At 36.1% G+C, this 14,471-nt stretch overlaps 1 protein-coding gene across 23 annotated transcripts in view; it reads left to right on the top strand.

Moving 5' to 3' along the window:
• Window positions 1–14,471, top strand: part of LMNTD1 (lamin tail domain containing 1) — a 475,396-nt gene that overhangs the window by 291,558 nt on the left and 169,367 nt on the right. For all 23 annotated transcript variants that reach the window (XR_015721645.1, XR_015721656.1, XR_015721650.1 and 20 more), the window contains 2 exons: window positions 14,037–14,110; window positions 14,246–14,455. Coding sequence is in view for 3 of the 23 variants with exons in the window: in XM_087855709.1 (XP_087711835.1) it covers window positions 14,442–14,455 (14 nt within the window). In the remaining 20 variants the exon portion in view is untranslated. The remainder of the gene's footprint in view (window positions 1–14,036; window positions 14,111–14,245; window positions 14,456–14,471) is intronic.

Raw genomic sequence — 14,471 nt, 5'->3', positions numbered from 1 at the left:
TTTGCTTTACCCATGTTTTCTAAATTTCTCCAATTATATATGCATTACTTTTATTATGAAAATAACTTTTTGGGTTTTATATTCTTTTGTACTTGTAGCTTCTTCCAAAATAGTTTGTGTAGAATTGTAGAAATTCTATAAGAAAAATATTTATTATTTTTATGGAATGGCCAAACAATCTGTTATGCATAAAGTCATCAAAACCCTATTCCACTCTCTTTAAAAAAGCTCGCTGTAAGGATTTGAGAAGTTACCAGAAGAAAATCCAAATTCGTCTCGTTCCAGAATACTAGGAAAGGCATTTTAGGAGTATGCCCTCTTTTTCCCATTTCTTCTTAGTTGATGGGGTTTAGATAAGGTATATCAACCACCTCTCATATGTAAAAGATACATGTTACAGAGAAGTTTTCATATTATTTGATAGTTACAATGTTTAAAGATTAAAACACAGATACGTAGTCTGAAAGCAAAATTTCTATGGAAAAGTGGATTTGCACTTAAACTTTCTGAGCCCCAGTAGATCCTCACCCACTTTAGAGGGATTTTCTAAGGCCACCAGGACACTATATTTGAAAATATTTACAGCTTGCTACTTTTGGAATTTTGTTTTGGGCCACCTGTTCAATTAGTGGAGATCTCTCTCTGAAATGTGGTTGATGTTTCTTTGCTGCATATTTTCGGTCTTCTTTTTCCTCCTTTAATAATCAAAGCCAGAGAGTACTGAAAAACCAGGGACTTTGGGTTAACACACATGGATGGCAGACATCACCAGTCACAACCCAGCTGTGCTCTATTGGGCTTTGAGAAAAACACAAGTTGGAAAAAAAAAAAGATTGAGGGGCCAGATTGGGTACTGGCAGTCCATCAACAGGAAAGGGGAAGGCCATTTGAAAGGGAAATTAAAGGGGTGCTTGGGTGGCTCAGTTGGTTAAGTGTCTGCCTTTTGCTTAGGTCATGTTCTCAGGGTCCTGGGATTGTGCCCTGCATCAGGCTCCCTGCGCAGCACAGAGCCATCTGCTCCCTTGGCCTCGCCCCCACCCCTGCTCATGCTCACTCTCTCTCTCTTTCTTTCTCTCAAATAAATAAATAAAATCTTTAAAAAAAAATAAAAGGGGGGAGATTAGATGCTATAGCCCAAGATGAATTTGGGAAGATAGAATAATCAAATGAAAAAGTAGGGGCAGATAAGATCAAAGAGCAGCTGGAGGGGGCTGTGGGAGATGACACGGAACTGAAAGGGAGGTTAAGACTAGGATAGTTTCAAAGCCCATGTAGAAACATGGCAGTACAATTGCCACATAATGTCTACAAATACCTGGCCTACTCTTGCTGTCACTCCACACCATCTAGCACACTACTACATCTCCTACTTTAGTGTTCTTCATTTATTCAAAGATGTTAATCCAGGTATTGTGATTTTATTTCTGACCTCTAAAATGTCAGTAGTCAAAATTAAACCTTCATTTCTATCATCAAAATTATTAAATATAATGCAATAATCAGCCCAGGTTTCACCTTCACCCAGGATGGCCCTATACAGAGAATCCTTTCTTTGCCCTTCTGGTTGATACATGCCTTCCACACCTATACCCAGAGCACGGGCTTCCAAAATAGATCTACAACTTCCATGCAGCAGTAGGAACATGGCTTCTTATTTTCACAGTAGTTAGCATTTCATGAGAACCTATTATTTCCAGGCATTTTATATATTATTATCCTCCTTAATGTGTATAACAACCCCTGAAAATGGGAGCCATAATCCAGGGTTCAGAGTGGCTAAGAAATATGCCCCAAGATATAGAGCCTCTACATGTCACAGCGAGGGCTTCAATCAGGGTGCTCTGACTTCAAGCCCAAGATCTTTTCCTTATGCCATGATGTTGCCCTATTCAGATCTGATGTTATGTGGACACTTTTACCATGTCATTGCTGAAGTAGCACATTACCATCACATGCCTGCACCATAGCCACACGTAACTGTACTCTTTATTAGCAAGCTGGGTTCAGCAGGTACTTTGATCTTTTTGAAGAGGCTGTCGTAAAATACAAAGTCATAATGTATGAACGATCTAACTCTTGGAAGTGGGAACTTAGTCTGTTGGTTGCTACTGCCTATCCCTTCAGCTTTCTTACTCTGGAACTTCTGTTGTAATTTTATTAAAACCTCCATTGATACTGCTACTTTTCACAATCTTCACTACTCTCCCAATTTGACTTCTCTTTTACCAAGCTTACAAATCATGACCCTTTATTAAATTAATTTACTTGAAAACACATTTAATTCTCTGGCCCCATTTTTCCTGTACTTGCCTGGCTAGACCCCAACCCTTCATGAGCCTACTAACCATCTTCTCTATGCCTGCATCTACTCTAGATTATATCACAACCATTTGCTGGTTGCACCTTAAATTTGTGATCCCAAGCCTCAAATATACCCTCAGTGCCAAAGGGCTTTACTACCTTCCCTTAATAAAGCTCCCTTTGGAGTCTTTGAAATAACTATTTCATATTTCCTCTCCCTCCAGACTTCCTGCACTCTCTCCTTCCCCATTCTTAGCTAATGACTTGGGCCCATTAGATTTCTTTAAAAAAATCTAAGCCATTGCACAGGAAAGCTTGCGTTTTATTAAGTCTATTCACTTCTCAGTCTCTGTGCCCCTACTCTCTCTGCCTTCCCTCTTTTTGAAATGGAATAAATGTATCTGCTCCTCTCAGAGGTCAATCCATCCACTCATACTCAGATCCCACTCACTCTTACCTTTCCAAGAACTTTGTTCTCATAGTTAACCCTCACCTCTGTTGATACCGCCAATGTCTTTCCCTGCATTGGATCATTCCAGACAACATACAAACAAGTTCTATAATCTTCCAAATTATGATAACTAAAACCTTCCATTGAGTCTTGTGATTTCCTGTGGTATATTTCTCTGGTTTTCCACAGCATCTGCTGCAAAATACTTCCTCAGCTTTCATTCACTCTGGTTACTCCAAGCTTCTGCTTAACTAGCCACTGAGTCTGCTCTTGTCAGGGCCATCGGGAATCTCATTATTGTGAAATCCTCTGCATACTCTTTCCGTTTTCATTGTACTCCCAGCAATATCTGACCCAGTTGTCCAATCCCTTCCTTTTTTCCTTTGACTTTTAAAACAAACACTCTCCTGCAACTATGGTCAATTCATTAATTGCTTCTCCATCTTTACCTGATCACTAAATATTAGGATGTATATACCAGAGCATAATACTGGCCTGTCTTCTAAATCTATATATATTCTCTCCAGGTGATCTCATCCAGTCTATGACTTTAAATACCAACCATATACAGAAGACTTCATCTGCCATCTGACACCGTTCCCTGAGTTCCAGACTTGTATAATCAACTGACTACCCGTCACCTACGTTTGGATGACAAACATAGATTTTTCTGTGGCACTTTCCATCACAAGCCTATCCAACAGCCATTCCTCCCTTTTTTCTTACTAAGAGAAACCTCAATTTTGTGTAGTTACCTGAGGTGATTGGACACCCAGGTGAAACTCGATTAGTCATGGCCGAATCATGATAGTACAATTCCTACTGTTAGTGATTGGTTTGAAAATAAAAATGTACATGTGACACAATTCTGGCTAATGAATTGAAAGAAAAATCTGCAGGGGCACCTGGGTGGCTCAGTCGTTAAGTGTCTGCCTTCAGCTCAGGGCGTGATCCCGGCATTATGGGATCGAGCCCTGCATCAGGTTCCTCTGCTGGGAGCCTGCTTCTTCCTCTCCCACTTCCCCTGCTTGTGTTCCCTCTCTCACTGGCTGTCTCTCTGTCAAATAAATAAATAAAATCAAAGAAAGAGAAAGAAAGAAAAAAAGAAAGAGAAAGAAGGAAAGAAAGAAAGAAAGAAAGAAAGAAAGAAAGAAAGAAAGAAAGAAAGAAAGAAAGAAAGATCTGCAGCAGAGCCTCCAGGGACATTTTCCTTGTTATTGAAAAAGACCATGTAAATCGGATCCTGTGTCTTTTCTCTTAATCCCATGTCTATCCCTGTTGTCTATAATGCCCTCTACAATCGGGACGTTACTTATCTTTTTCGTTTCATACCATTATTTCCTTTGCTTACTCACCATGTTGACCTCCTCTTTATTTTTCCTTTTTGTTTTTACATCAAGGTTTCAGGTCCCTTTGCCTTCTCTGTTCCCTCTGCCTGAAATGCTTTTCCTCCAGTTCTTTGTGTGGCTTGCTCCTTCTTGTCATGCAGGACTCAATTCAAATGTCATCAGTTTTAGAAAGCTTCCCTTGCTCATTCCATTCTGACTTATTTACTCTCTAACTCTTATCACAATATAAAAATTGTCATTTTTTCTTGTTTGTTTATTTTCTGTCTTGTTCACTAGAATATAAGACCCTTGAGAAGCTTATTCTCGAGGGAATATTAATCTTCTTTCAAGACTATGATGTTGTATGATATTTCCAATGCCTAGAACAGTGCTTGACACTTGCATTTGCTGAATCATTTATATATATATCGTTCTAACTGGCTGTAATTAAGCTCATATTGGTGATGTGGCATATTGGTGATGTGGCATCACCAGAATGAGATTAATCCACTAAACATCAGCTAGCAGAGCTCTGACTCTAAATAATACTTCGTAAGAAAATTTCTTAATACTTTTCTAAAGTGAGGAGGGTAAAGGAAATCAAAAGATAGGTTTGTTGTTTATATATTCTTTGAAAGGAGAAGAAAGTTATATTTGGAAAATAGAGCTAATGTGTATTCTCTGGCACCTCTAGTCCTGGGACAGATGGCCAAAGAGAGAGGAGATGTTTTAGCTCGTTCAGGCTGCAATAACAGAATGCACAGACTGGGGAGGCTCAAACAACGAACATCTGTTTCTCAGTTCTGGAGGCCAGGAAGTCCAATATCAGGGTACCAGTATGATCCAGTTCTTGGTGAGGACTGCCTTCTAACTGTATCCTAACATGGTGGAGAGAGAGAGCCTGGTCTCCTCATCCCCTTGTGAGGACACTAACTTCATCATGGAAGCACCAACTCCATGACCTAATCTAACTATAATAACCTCCCAAAGGACCCACCTCCAGATACCTTCAGAGTGGGGATGGGCGCTTCAACGTAAGAATTAGGAGAGGATACAAACATTCATGATATAACATAGGGGTATTGGGAATAACAAGCCTCCTTATCTCAAGGCCCTAAATGAAACAAATCTTACCCTAGATTCTTTAACATTTATTATTTTTTAATGGCATCTAAATCATAAAATTAAATTGGGTAACATTGGGGAAATACTTGTAAAAGTTTTGGATGAGGAGTGCCTGAGTGGCTCAGTCCATTAAGCATCTGCCTTCAGCTCAGGTCATGATCCCAGGGTCCTGGGATCAAGCCACACATTGGGATCCCAGCATTGGGCTCCCCTTCTCCCTCTCCCTCTGGCCTTTTCACCCTCTCCCCCACTTGTGCTTGCTCTCTCTCTCTCTCTCAAATAAATAAATAAAAACTTTCAAAAATTTTTAAAGATTTTGGATGAACAATGATAGTTGGATTAATGAGGCTGTGCAGTGAGTAAAAGCCCTTGGATTGCAGAGTTGAGTTTTAGAGTTTCTGATTTCAAGTTTTTTAGTATAAATAATTCTAAGCTACTTTTTAAAAAAAATTAGAAGTTCTATTGTAGTTATATATAATTGTACAAATAATAACAGTATATTTATTATTTAAAGAAAAGATTAGAATGGAAAAACAAATCTCAATGGACCAAGTTTGCAGTAATTATTAGTTTAATTTTTAAATTATGTGTATCTTTAATTATTTTCTGTGCAATTCTTGAGTTCCATAAAGTTTCCTTTGTTATTTATCACAAAGTCTGACGTGACATAACAAATACACATTTTAATTTTTTTTATTATTTTAGAGAAAGCAAGAACAAGCATGGGCAGTGGGGAAGGGCAGAGGTAGAAGAAGAGAGAGAATCTTAAGCGGGCTCCATGCTCAGCATGGAGCCTGATGCAGGGCTCAATCTCATGACCCTGAGATCATGACCTGAGCCAAAATCAAGAGTTGTATGCTTAACCAACTGAGCCACCCAGGCACCCTGCAAATACACATTTTAAATGTTTACCATTGTGGACAAATAACAGTAAAAGGGTGATTATATTACTTGCTGAATTGAGGTAAATTCAAATAAACTTAATAAAGGTAACTGCCATTTATTAAACATTATGCTGCTTTCTGAATACACATTATTAATAATCTCCCCAAGTAGGGAAGGTATGACTATTATTCCCCATTAACTGATGAGGGAACTAAGACTTACATAACTCATCTCAGGTTTACATTGCTAGTAAGTTCCAGAGACAATATTTGAACCTATGTTTTTCTGATAACAATTCCTTTCCATTGCACCTAGCTTACTATATCAGCCAATAATTTTGTTATTGCAGGGTTTTTTGCAGCCAAATTACTAGTTTATAATAACCAACTTGTAAAGAAAGGCTATTAGGACATAAATGTTTTCTAGTCTTGGTAAAATTCAAATTTTGAGAAAAATGGAGAGCTTTTCCCCCGAGAGCAGGAACAAGACAAGGATGTCCACTCTCACCACATTTATTCAACACAGTACTAGAAGTCCTAGCCACAGGAATCAGACAACAAAAAGAAATAAACATCTAAATTGGTAAAGAAGTAGTAAAACTTTCACTATTTGTAGGTGACATGATACTATATATTGAAAATACTAAAGACTCCACCAAAAAACTACTAGAAATGATAAAAGAATTCAGTAAAGTTGCAGGATATAAAACCCATGTACAGAAATCGATTGCATTTTTATGTACTAATAATGCAGCAGAAAGAGAAATTGAGAAAACACTCTTATTTATAATTGTACCAAAAAGAATAAAATGGGAATAAATTTAACCAAGGTGGTGAAAGACCTGTAGTCTGAAAACCATAAAACATTGATTAAAGAAAATGAAGACAACACAAAGAAGTAGAAAGACATTCCATGTTCATGGATTGGAAGAACAAATATTGTTAAAATGTCTATACTACTCAAAGCAATTTACACATTTAATACAATTGCTATCAAAATACCAACAGCATTTTTCACAAAACTAGAACAACAATTCTAAAATTTCTATGGAACTACAAAAGACCCCAAATAGTCAAAGCAATCTTGAAAAAGAAAAAAAAAACTGGAGGTATCATAATACCAGATTTCAAGTTATATTACAAAGCTGTAGCAATCAGAACATTATAGTACTGGTACAAAGATAGACACATAGATCAATGGAACAGAATAGAAAATCCAGAAATAAACCTACAATTATATGGTCAATCTTTAACAAAGGAGACAAGAATATGCAATGGGAAAATAGAGTGTCTTCAATAAATGGTATTGGAAAAACTGGACAGCAACATGCAAAAGAATGAAACTGGACCACTTTCTTATACCAAACACAAAAATAAATTCAAAACAGTTTAAGGACCTAAATGTGAGAGCTGAAACCATAAAAATCCTAGAAGGAAGCACAGGCAGTAATTTCTCTGACAACGACTGTAGCAACATCTTGTTGCTCCTGAGGCAAGGGAAACAAAAGCAAAAATAAACTGTTGGAACTACATCAAATAAAAAGCTTCTACACAGTGCAGGAAACAATCAACAAGAGTAGAAGACAACCTATTGAATGGAAGAAGATATTTGCAAATGACATCTCTGATAAAGAGTTAGTATCCAAAATATATAAAGAACTTACACAACTCAACACCAAAAATCAGATAATCAATTAAATAATGGGCAGAAGACATGAGCAGATATTTCTCCAAAGACATACAGCTAGGCAGCAGACACATGAAAAGATGCTCAACATCACTCATCATCAGGGAAATGTCAATCAAAACCACAATGAGATATCACCTCACACCTGTCAGAATGGCTAAAATTAAAAACACAAGAAAAACAGGCGCTGACGTGAATGTAGAAAAAAAGGAACCCTCGTGCACTGTTGGTGGAAATGCAAACTGGTGCAGTCACTGTGGAAGACACTTTGGAGGTTCCTCAAAAGTTAAAAATAGAGCTACCCTAAAATCCAATAATTGCACTACTGGGTATTTACCCCCAAAATACAAAACCACTAATTCAAACGGATACATGCACCCCTATGTTTACTGCAGCATTATTTGCAATAGCCAAATTATGAAAGCAATTCAAGCATCCCATCAACAGATGAGTAGATAAAGAAGAAAAGAAGTGGTGGTATATATAGAATAGAATAGAATAGAATAGAATAGAATAGAATAGAATAGAATAGAATAGAATAGAATAATTATTTAGCCACATGAAATCTTGGCCATTTGCAACAACATGTATGGAACTAGAGAATGTAACACTAAGCAAAATAAGTTAGTCAGTGAAAGACAAATACCATGATTTCACTCATGTGTGGGATTTTAGAAACAAAACAAATGAACAGAGAGAGAGAGAGAGAGAGAGAAACCAAGAAACAGACCCTAACTACAGAGAAAAAACTAATGGTTACCAGAGTGGAGGTGGGTGGAAAAATGGAAAAATAAATAGATAAATAAATATAAACAGAACACTTCTACTTTTCTGTCTTTACCAGACCTATTCTATGGTTATCCATCCATCCACTCAAAATGTTATTTGTTGAGCACAGACTATATGCTAGGAATAGTAGCAAATGAAGAAACTATTTTTTTTTAAACTAATTTTTGTCTAAGCATTCCTAATCCTAGGCACTTCCTGGCATTCCATAAATGTTTGCAGTATGAGTAAATGAACAGAAAACTAAAATAAACTTCAAATTAAACATCTCTTCCTTCAATGAGCTGATATTTTGTTACTATTGTGATGTTTTGGATAACAAAAATTTTGTTTTTAGGTTCTGGGAATTAGGATATGGACATCTTTGGGGCCATTATTCAGTTTATTGTAGTTTATAATTTATAAATTTATACTATAATTTATAAATTTAAAAAATTAGTAAACATGGTTTTATAACATGTAATTTGTGATATGAAAAATAAAGTAGTACACATTCTCATACACTAAAAGTGGAAGTCTGAAACTGCATATGCTTTCTGAAGTTTCAGTTAGCCGTGTAGTGTGTTTGCTATTTTGGTAGAACACACCAGCAGTTATTCATTTGCCAATGATTGATTTATAACTGAAGCATAGTTGACATAAAATATATATTAGTTTCAAAATATATTGGATAATAAATTTTTTAGCAACTGTTGAGATATATCAATGCTTCTTAATATATTCACAAACTTGTGCAATCATCACAATATAAACCCAAAAAGAAACCCCATACTCATTAGCAGTCATTCCTCATTCTCCTTTCCTGGTGCCCTAGCTTAAGTCAACCACTAATCAATTTTCTGTTCCTATAAATTGTCTAGATACTTATTTTATTAAATTCTGGATATTTCATATAAATGGAATCATATGATTTGTGGTCTTTTCTTACTGACTTCTTTCATCTAGCAGAATGTTTTCAAGGTTCATCCATTTTGTAGCATGCATCAGTACTTCATTTCTTTGTATCACTGAATAATATTCTATTGTATGGATATATTTCTTTTGTTTATCCATTTATCAGTTGATGGACATTTGGATTGTTTCCACTCCTTGGTTATTATGAACAATGCTGCTATGAACATTCATGTAGAAGTTTTCATGTGGAAATATTTTTATATATCTTGGGTGTATATCTAGGAGTGGAATTGTTAAGTCATAGGTAACTTTACGTTTAACACTTTCAGAAACTGCCAAACTGTTTTCCAATGTGGTGGCACCATTTTCATTTCCACTAGTAATATATGTGGCTTACAGTTTGTCCACATACTCACAAACATTTCTTATTGTCTTTTTCATCACAACCAACCTAGTGTGTGTGAAGTGGTATCTCATTGTGGTTTTGATCTTCATTTCTCTAATGACTAATGATGTTAAGCATCTTTTCATGTACTTGTTGACCATTTGTATATTGGTCTTTGAAAAAATATCTGCTCAAATCCTTTGACCATTTTTAAGTTGGATTAGTTGTCTTTCTATTGTTCAGTTGCAAGGATTGTTTATATATTTTGGACAAGTTCTTTATCAGATTTACACATATTTTTTTTCATTCAGTGGGTTGTCTTTTCCTTTTTTTTTTTTTTTTTTTTTTTTTAATGAGAGAGAGAGTGTGTGATCAGGGGTGAGGGGAGAGGCAGAGGAAGAGGGAGAGACAGAATCTTAAGCAGGCTCCATGCCCAGCACAGAGCCCGATTTTTGTGTGTGCTGTGAAGAAGGGTCCAACTTCTTCTTCTTCTTCTTCTCCTTCTTCTTCTTCTTCTTCTTCTTCTTCTTCTTCTTCTTCTTCTTCTTCTTCTTTTTTTTTTTTGCATGTGAGTATCTAGTTACCCAAGGATAATTTGTTGAAAACCAATTCTTTCCCCCTTTGAATTGCCTTGACACCCTTGTCAGAATCAATTGACCATAAATGTAAGGGATTACTTTTAGACTCTCAGATATGTTCTCTTTATCTATATGTCCATCCTATTGCCACAACACCACACTATCTTTATTATTCTAACTTTATAACAAATCCAGAATCAAGAGTCCTCCAACTTTGTTCTTTTTCAAGATTGTTTTGGCTATTTTTGATTTCTTACATTTCCATATGAATTTTAGGATTACTTTCTTAATTTCTGCCCAAAAAGGAGGGCAGGCAGCTTGAATTTTTATAAGATTGCATTGAACCTATAGATCAATTTGGGGAATACTGCCATCTTAACAATATTGAGTCTTCTAATCCATGAACATAGGATGTCTTCCATTTATTTAGATCTTTAATTTCTTTCAATAATGTTTTGTAGTTTTCAAAACATAAGGTTTGCATTTCTTAAATTTATTCCTAAATATTTTATTATGCCATTATAAATGGAATTATTTTCTTAATTTGGATTTTGGGTTGTTCATTACTAATAAAACCACAATTGTTAATTACTAATGGATAGAAATATATATATATATTGATCTTGTACTATGCCACTTTGCTAAACTAACTTATTAGTTCTAATAGGTTTTTAGTGAATTCCTTAATATTTTCTGCAAACAGGCCCATTTCATCTGCAAATAGAGATAGTTTTACTTCTTCCTTTCTAATCTGGATGACTTTTATTTTCTTGCGTAATTTGCTCTGACTATGGTAGTCTGAAGAAAGAAAAAACTCACCTTCTTGACCACACCCACTTAGAATAGAACTTCCATTACATTGAACTAGAGGATGGGGAGCAAGTTGTGGCTGAAATGCCAGAGGCTCACTATTTTTAATGAGATTTAGCAGATTTTCTTAAATAAATATTTCTTCATTTTCTGTATGTCCTTAGGAAAACTCCCAGAGGCTCTAAATAGCAATTGCTTTTATAATTTTCACTAGGCCTGGTTGTTTCACTGGGAAGAGGGTCCACAGAGGTTCTCATACCACCGCTGAGAAGTGCTTCTCGCTAATATGGTGTTTTTATTTCCTATAGCCGCTGTGGCTAATTATCACAAATGTAGTGGCTTAAAACAATGCAAATTTATTTTCCTGCAGTTCCAGAGACCAGATGTCTGTAATTAGTTTCATTGGGCTAAAGTCAATGTGTTGGCAGGACTAGTTCTTTCTGGATGCTCAAGGGGAAAATCCATTTCTTGTTTCTCCCAGATTCTAAAGGCTGCAGACATTCCTCAGTTTGGGACCCAATAACTCAAATCTTTGCTGCCATTGTCACATAGCCTGCTTTCTGACACTGACTTTTCCCTGTGTTGCCTTTATGAGAACCTTGGTGATTACATCAATGTCACCTGGCTAATTTCCTCATTTCAAGATTTTTAACTTGATCACATCTGCAATTGCTCTCTTGCCATGTAAGGTGATATTCCCCGGTTCCCGGGGTTTAGTATGTTAGCATCTGGAAGGGATGGAGGGAGAGGCACAATTCTCTAGAATTGTGCAATTTTAGTGTTTGGAAGGAGCTGTAGTCTTTGTAGATGAAGAAACTGTAGTTTGGATTAGTTACAATCACTGAAGGTCATATAGCTAGTGTGTCACAGAGCTAGAACCAGGTCTCCAAACTCCTATTTTAAGACATGAAGTTTAAATGACTAAACACAAATAAAATCCATATTATTTGTGGGGTCTAATCCATAGATATACAATTTAAAATGGTGAATAGTGAAAGCATAAAATTGGTTTTTATCAAAACTAGCGATCTGAATTCAGTTTAAAAGTAATATATGCAATTCAATCATTGTATTCAAATTTCATCTTTTATAAAATTCTTTGCCTTTCAAAGAACAGGATTGGCTGTAAGCAAGATGTTTTCCCCAAGTTAATTTAATTCCTGTTCATGAATATATGCAATAAAATATAGTTATTACCATATGCACCGTGGAATAAACATATGCACATTTAGATAATTTGTGGGTAATGTGTCCTTTGGTGATTCCAAATGACAGAAATCATCCACAATTTCAGAAGGAATCTGGAAAATTTAATTGAATGAACTGTGTGTGATGTGGGAAGTTCTCTTTCCAAAAGTATTTTCACTAATTTTAGTTTATAAAGTGTGATCCTCTCCAGTGCTTCTCCCTAGAGTTGTGTTTATCCCCAGCTTCTGAAGGACATTCAGGGCATGTTAACATTTCTCTTGTGACATAAAATGACCCGTGGAAAGAACTGATTAATGATTGCACACTACTCTGGAGGAAAAAGTCATCATGAGAGTTGAAACTGTTCCTTTTAACAAACTGTACTTAGAATTGTACAAAGCCATTTCACAAGAAAAGAAAAAAGGAAAGAAAGAAAGAAAGAAAGAAAGAAAGAAAGAAAGAAAGAAAGAAAGAAAGAAAGAAAGAAAGAGAAAAAGGAAAAAAATGAAAAAAAAAAGTACAAGCCTCCTCCTTCCCTGGGTGCCTTTCCCAGGCGCATCATCACCACTCGATGAGAAGTGGAACAATAAACTATTGTCAGTTACAAGTAGTAGTTACAGGCAAAGAATCTGGCCCTTGAAAGGGATCATTACACTGCCAAATAGATTTGATCTGACCCTCTTGTTAGTATGTAAAATTCTCTTTGTAGTATAAGCCCGGAGAAAGGAAAAAAGGTAGCATTAGGGTATTTTCTGGGCGTAGAATTGGGTTCTGTGGAATAGATACCTTTTTTATTGTAGCATATTCTTTACTAGACTTATTGATTTACTGCTGTTCTATAACTTCAATGCAAGAGAACGTCAAACATTTTCTCAAATGACTGAATTTAAAGGCCTTTTTAAAAAGAATCATAAAACAAATCTCTTTAATCAAGAAAAGCCATTGTCTGTTATATTCTCAAGTGATGTTCAAGCTCTCTGAGAATGTTTTTGAGATTTCAGGTTGGGTGGGAGCAATTTTTTATGATTATCCTGTTGAAAATCCAATCAGCTGCATGAAACTCTCCAGCCTGTAAACAAACATGAGAAATAGTGACAGAGAACAAAACATGTGCTAAAAAATTATGGAACAATGTTTCCAATCTCCACTGTACTTTAACCTTTAAATAATATGTACATTTATTTTCAGTGGGAAAGGACAAAACTTTTCAGTTCCAGTTAGTTCTGTTAGAAAATTCAGCCCAGAGAATCACTAGGTATATTAATCAAATTGTACTCTTGTTCACAAAACACAAATTTCTTAGCAATTCCTACTTTCATGAAAATAGTTATACCTGTCGTTTACATAAGGGCAGAAATATCATTGATTTGGCAGCATTTTAAAATAATGGCACATTTACTTAATTGAAAAAAATCTTTGTTGATGTATAAAATATACACATAAATATTATGAATATTCTTGTCTAGAAATTAACACACCTGTGTAGCCAGCACCTAAATCTGAGACAGCATCCTCAAAACCCCCTTTATTTAATCTTCTAAAAAAGGATTTGATATTGCTTGTTTAGAAGTTTGAAAAGGAAGCTGAATAGTCATTTTACTGGCACACTTTTTTCTTAGGCAATTTCGAGGGACCCAAAAGTTTTGTCATCACTTTCAGACAGATGAAAAAGTACACTGAAAGGCAAGAAGAGGTAAGTATAACTCTATTTTATTCTCCATTCAGTAAAGGAGGGGCATTTATATAAAACCACAAGGGGAATAAACAATTTGTGAGGAGGACTGAATTACTAGTTTTAAATTCACAGGCTCTTGAATTATGATTTTAGGAACAGGTGTTGTGCACAGCCCCGGCTGCTGGAGGCCACCACAAGAGGGAGGCAGAGGTACCACCCCAGGCTCTCAGGCTGTCCCTGGAGCTGGCACTGGGCCTGCCTGGGTGGTGGTGAGGCCAAGGCCCAGGCAGCGCTCTGGCAACCACCAGGTTGAAAAAGACTTGCTGAACAAAGAAAGTCCACTTCGTAGATGAAGACAGGAGGGTAAGTACAGGGGTCT

Source organism: Ursus americanus, chromosome 25 (assembly GCF_024610735.1).
Source record: "Ursus americanus isolate L20-20 chromosome 25, mUrsAme1.1.p, whole genome shotgun sequence".
NCBI lineage: Eukaryota > Metazoa > Chordata > Mammalia > Carnivora > Ursidae > Ursus > Ursus americanus.
This window is presented reverse-complemented; position numbering and strand designations above follow the sequence as displayed.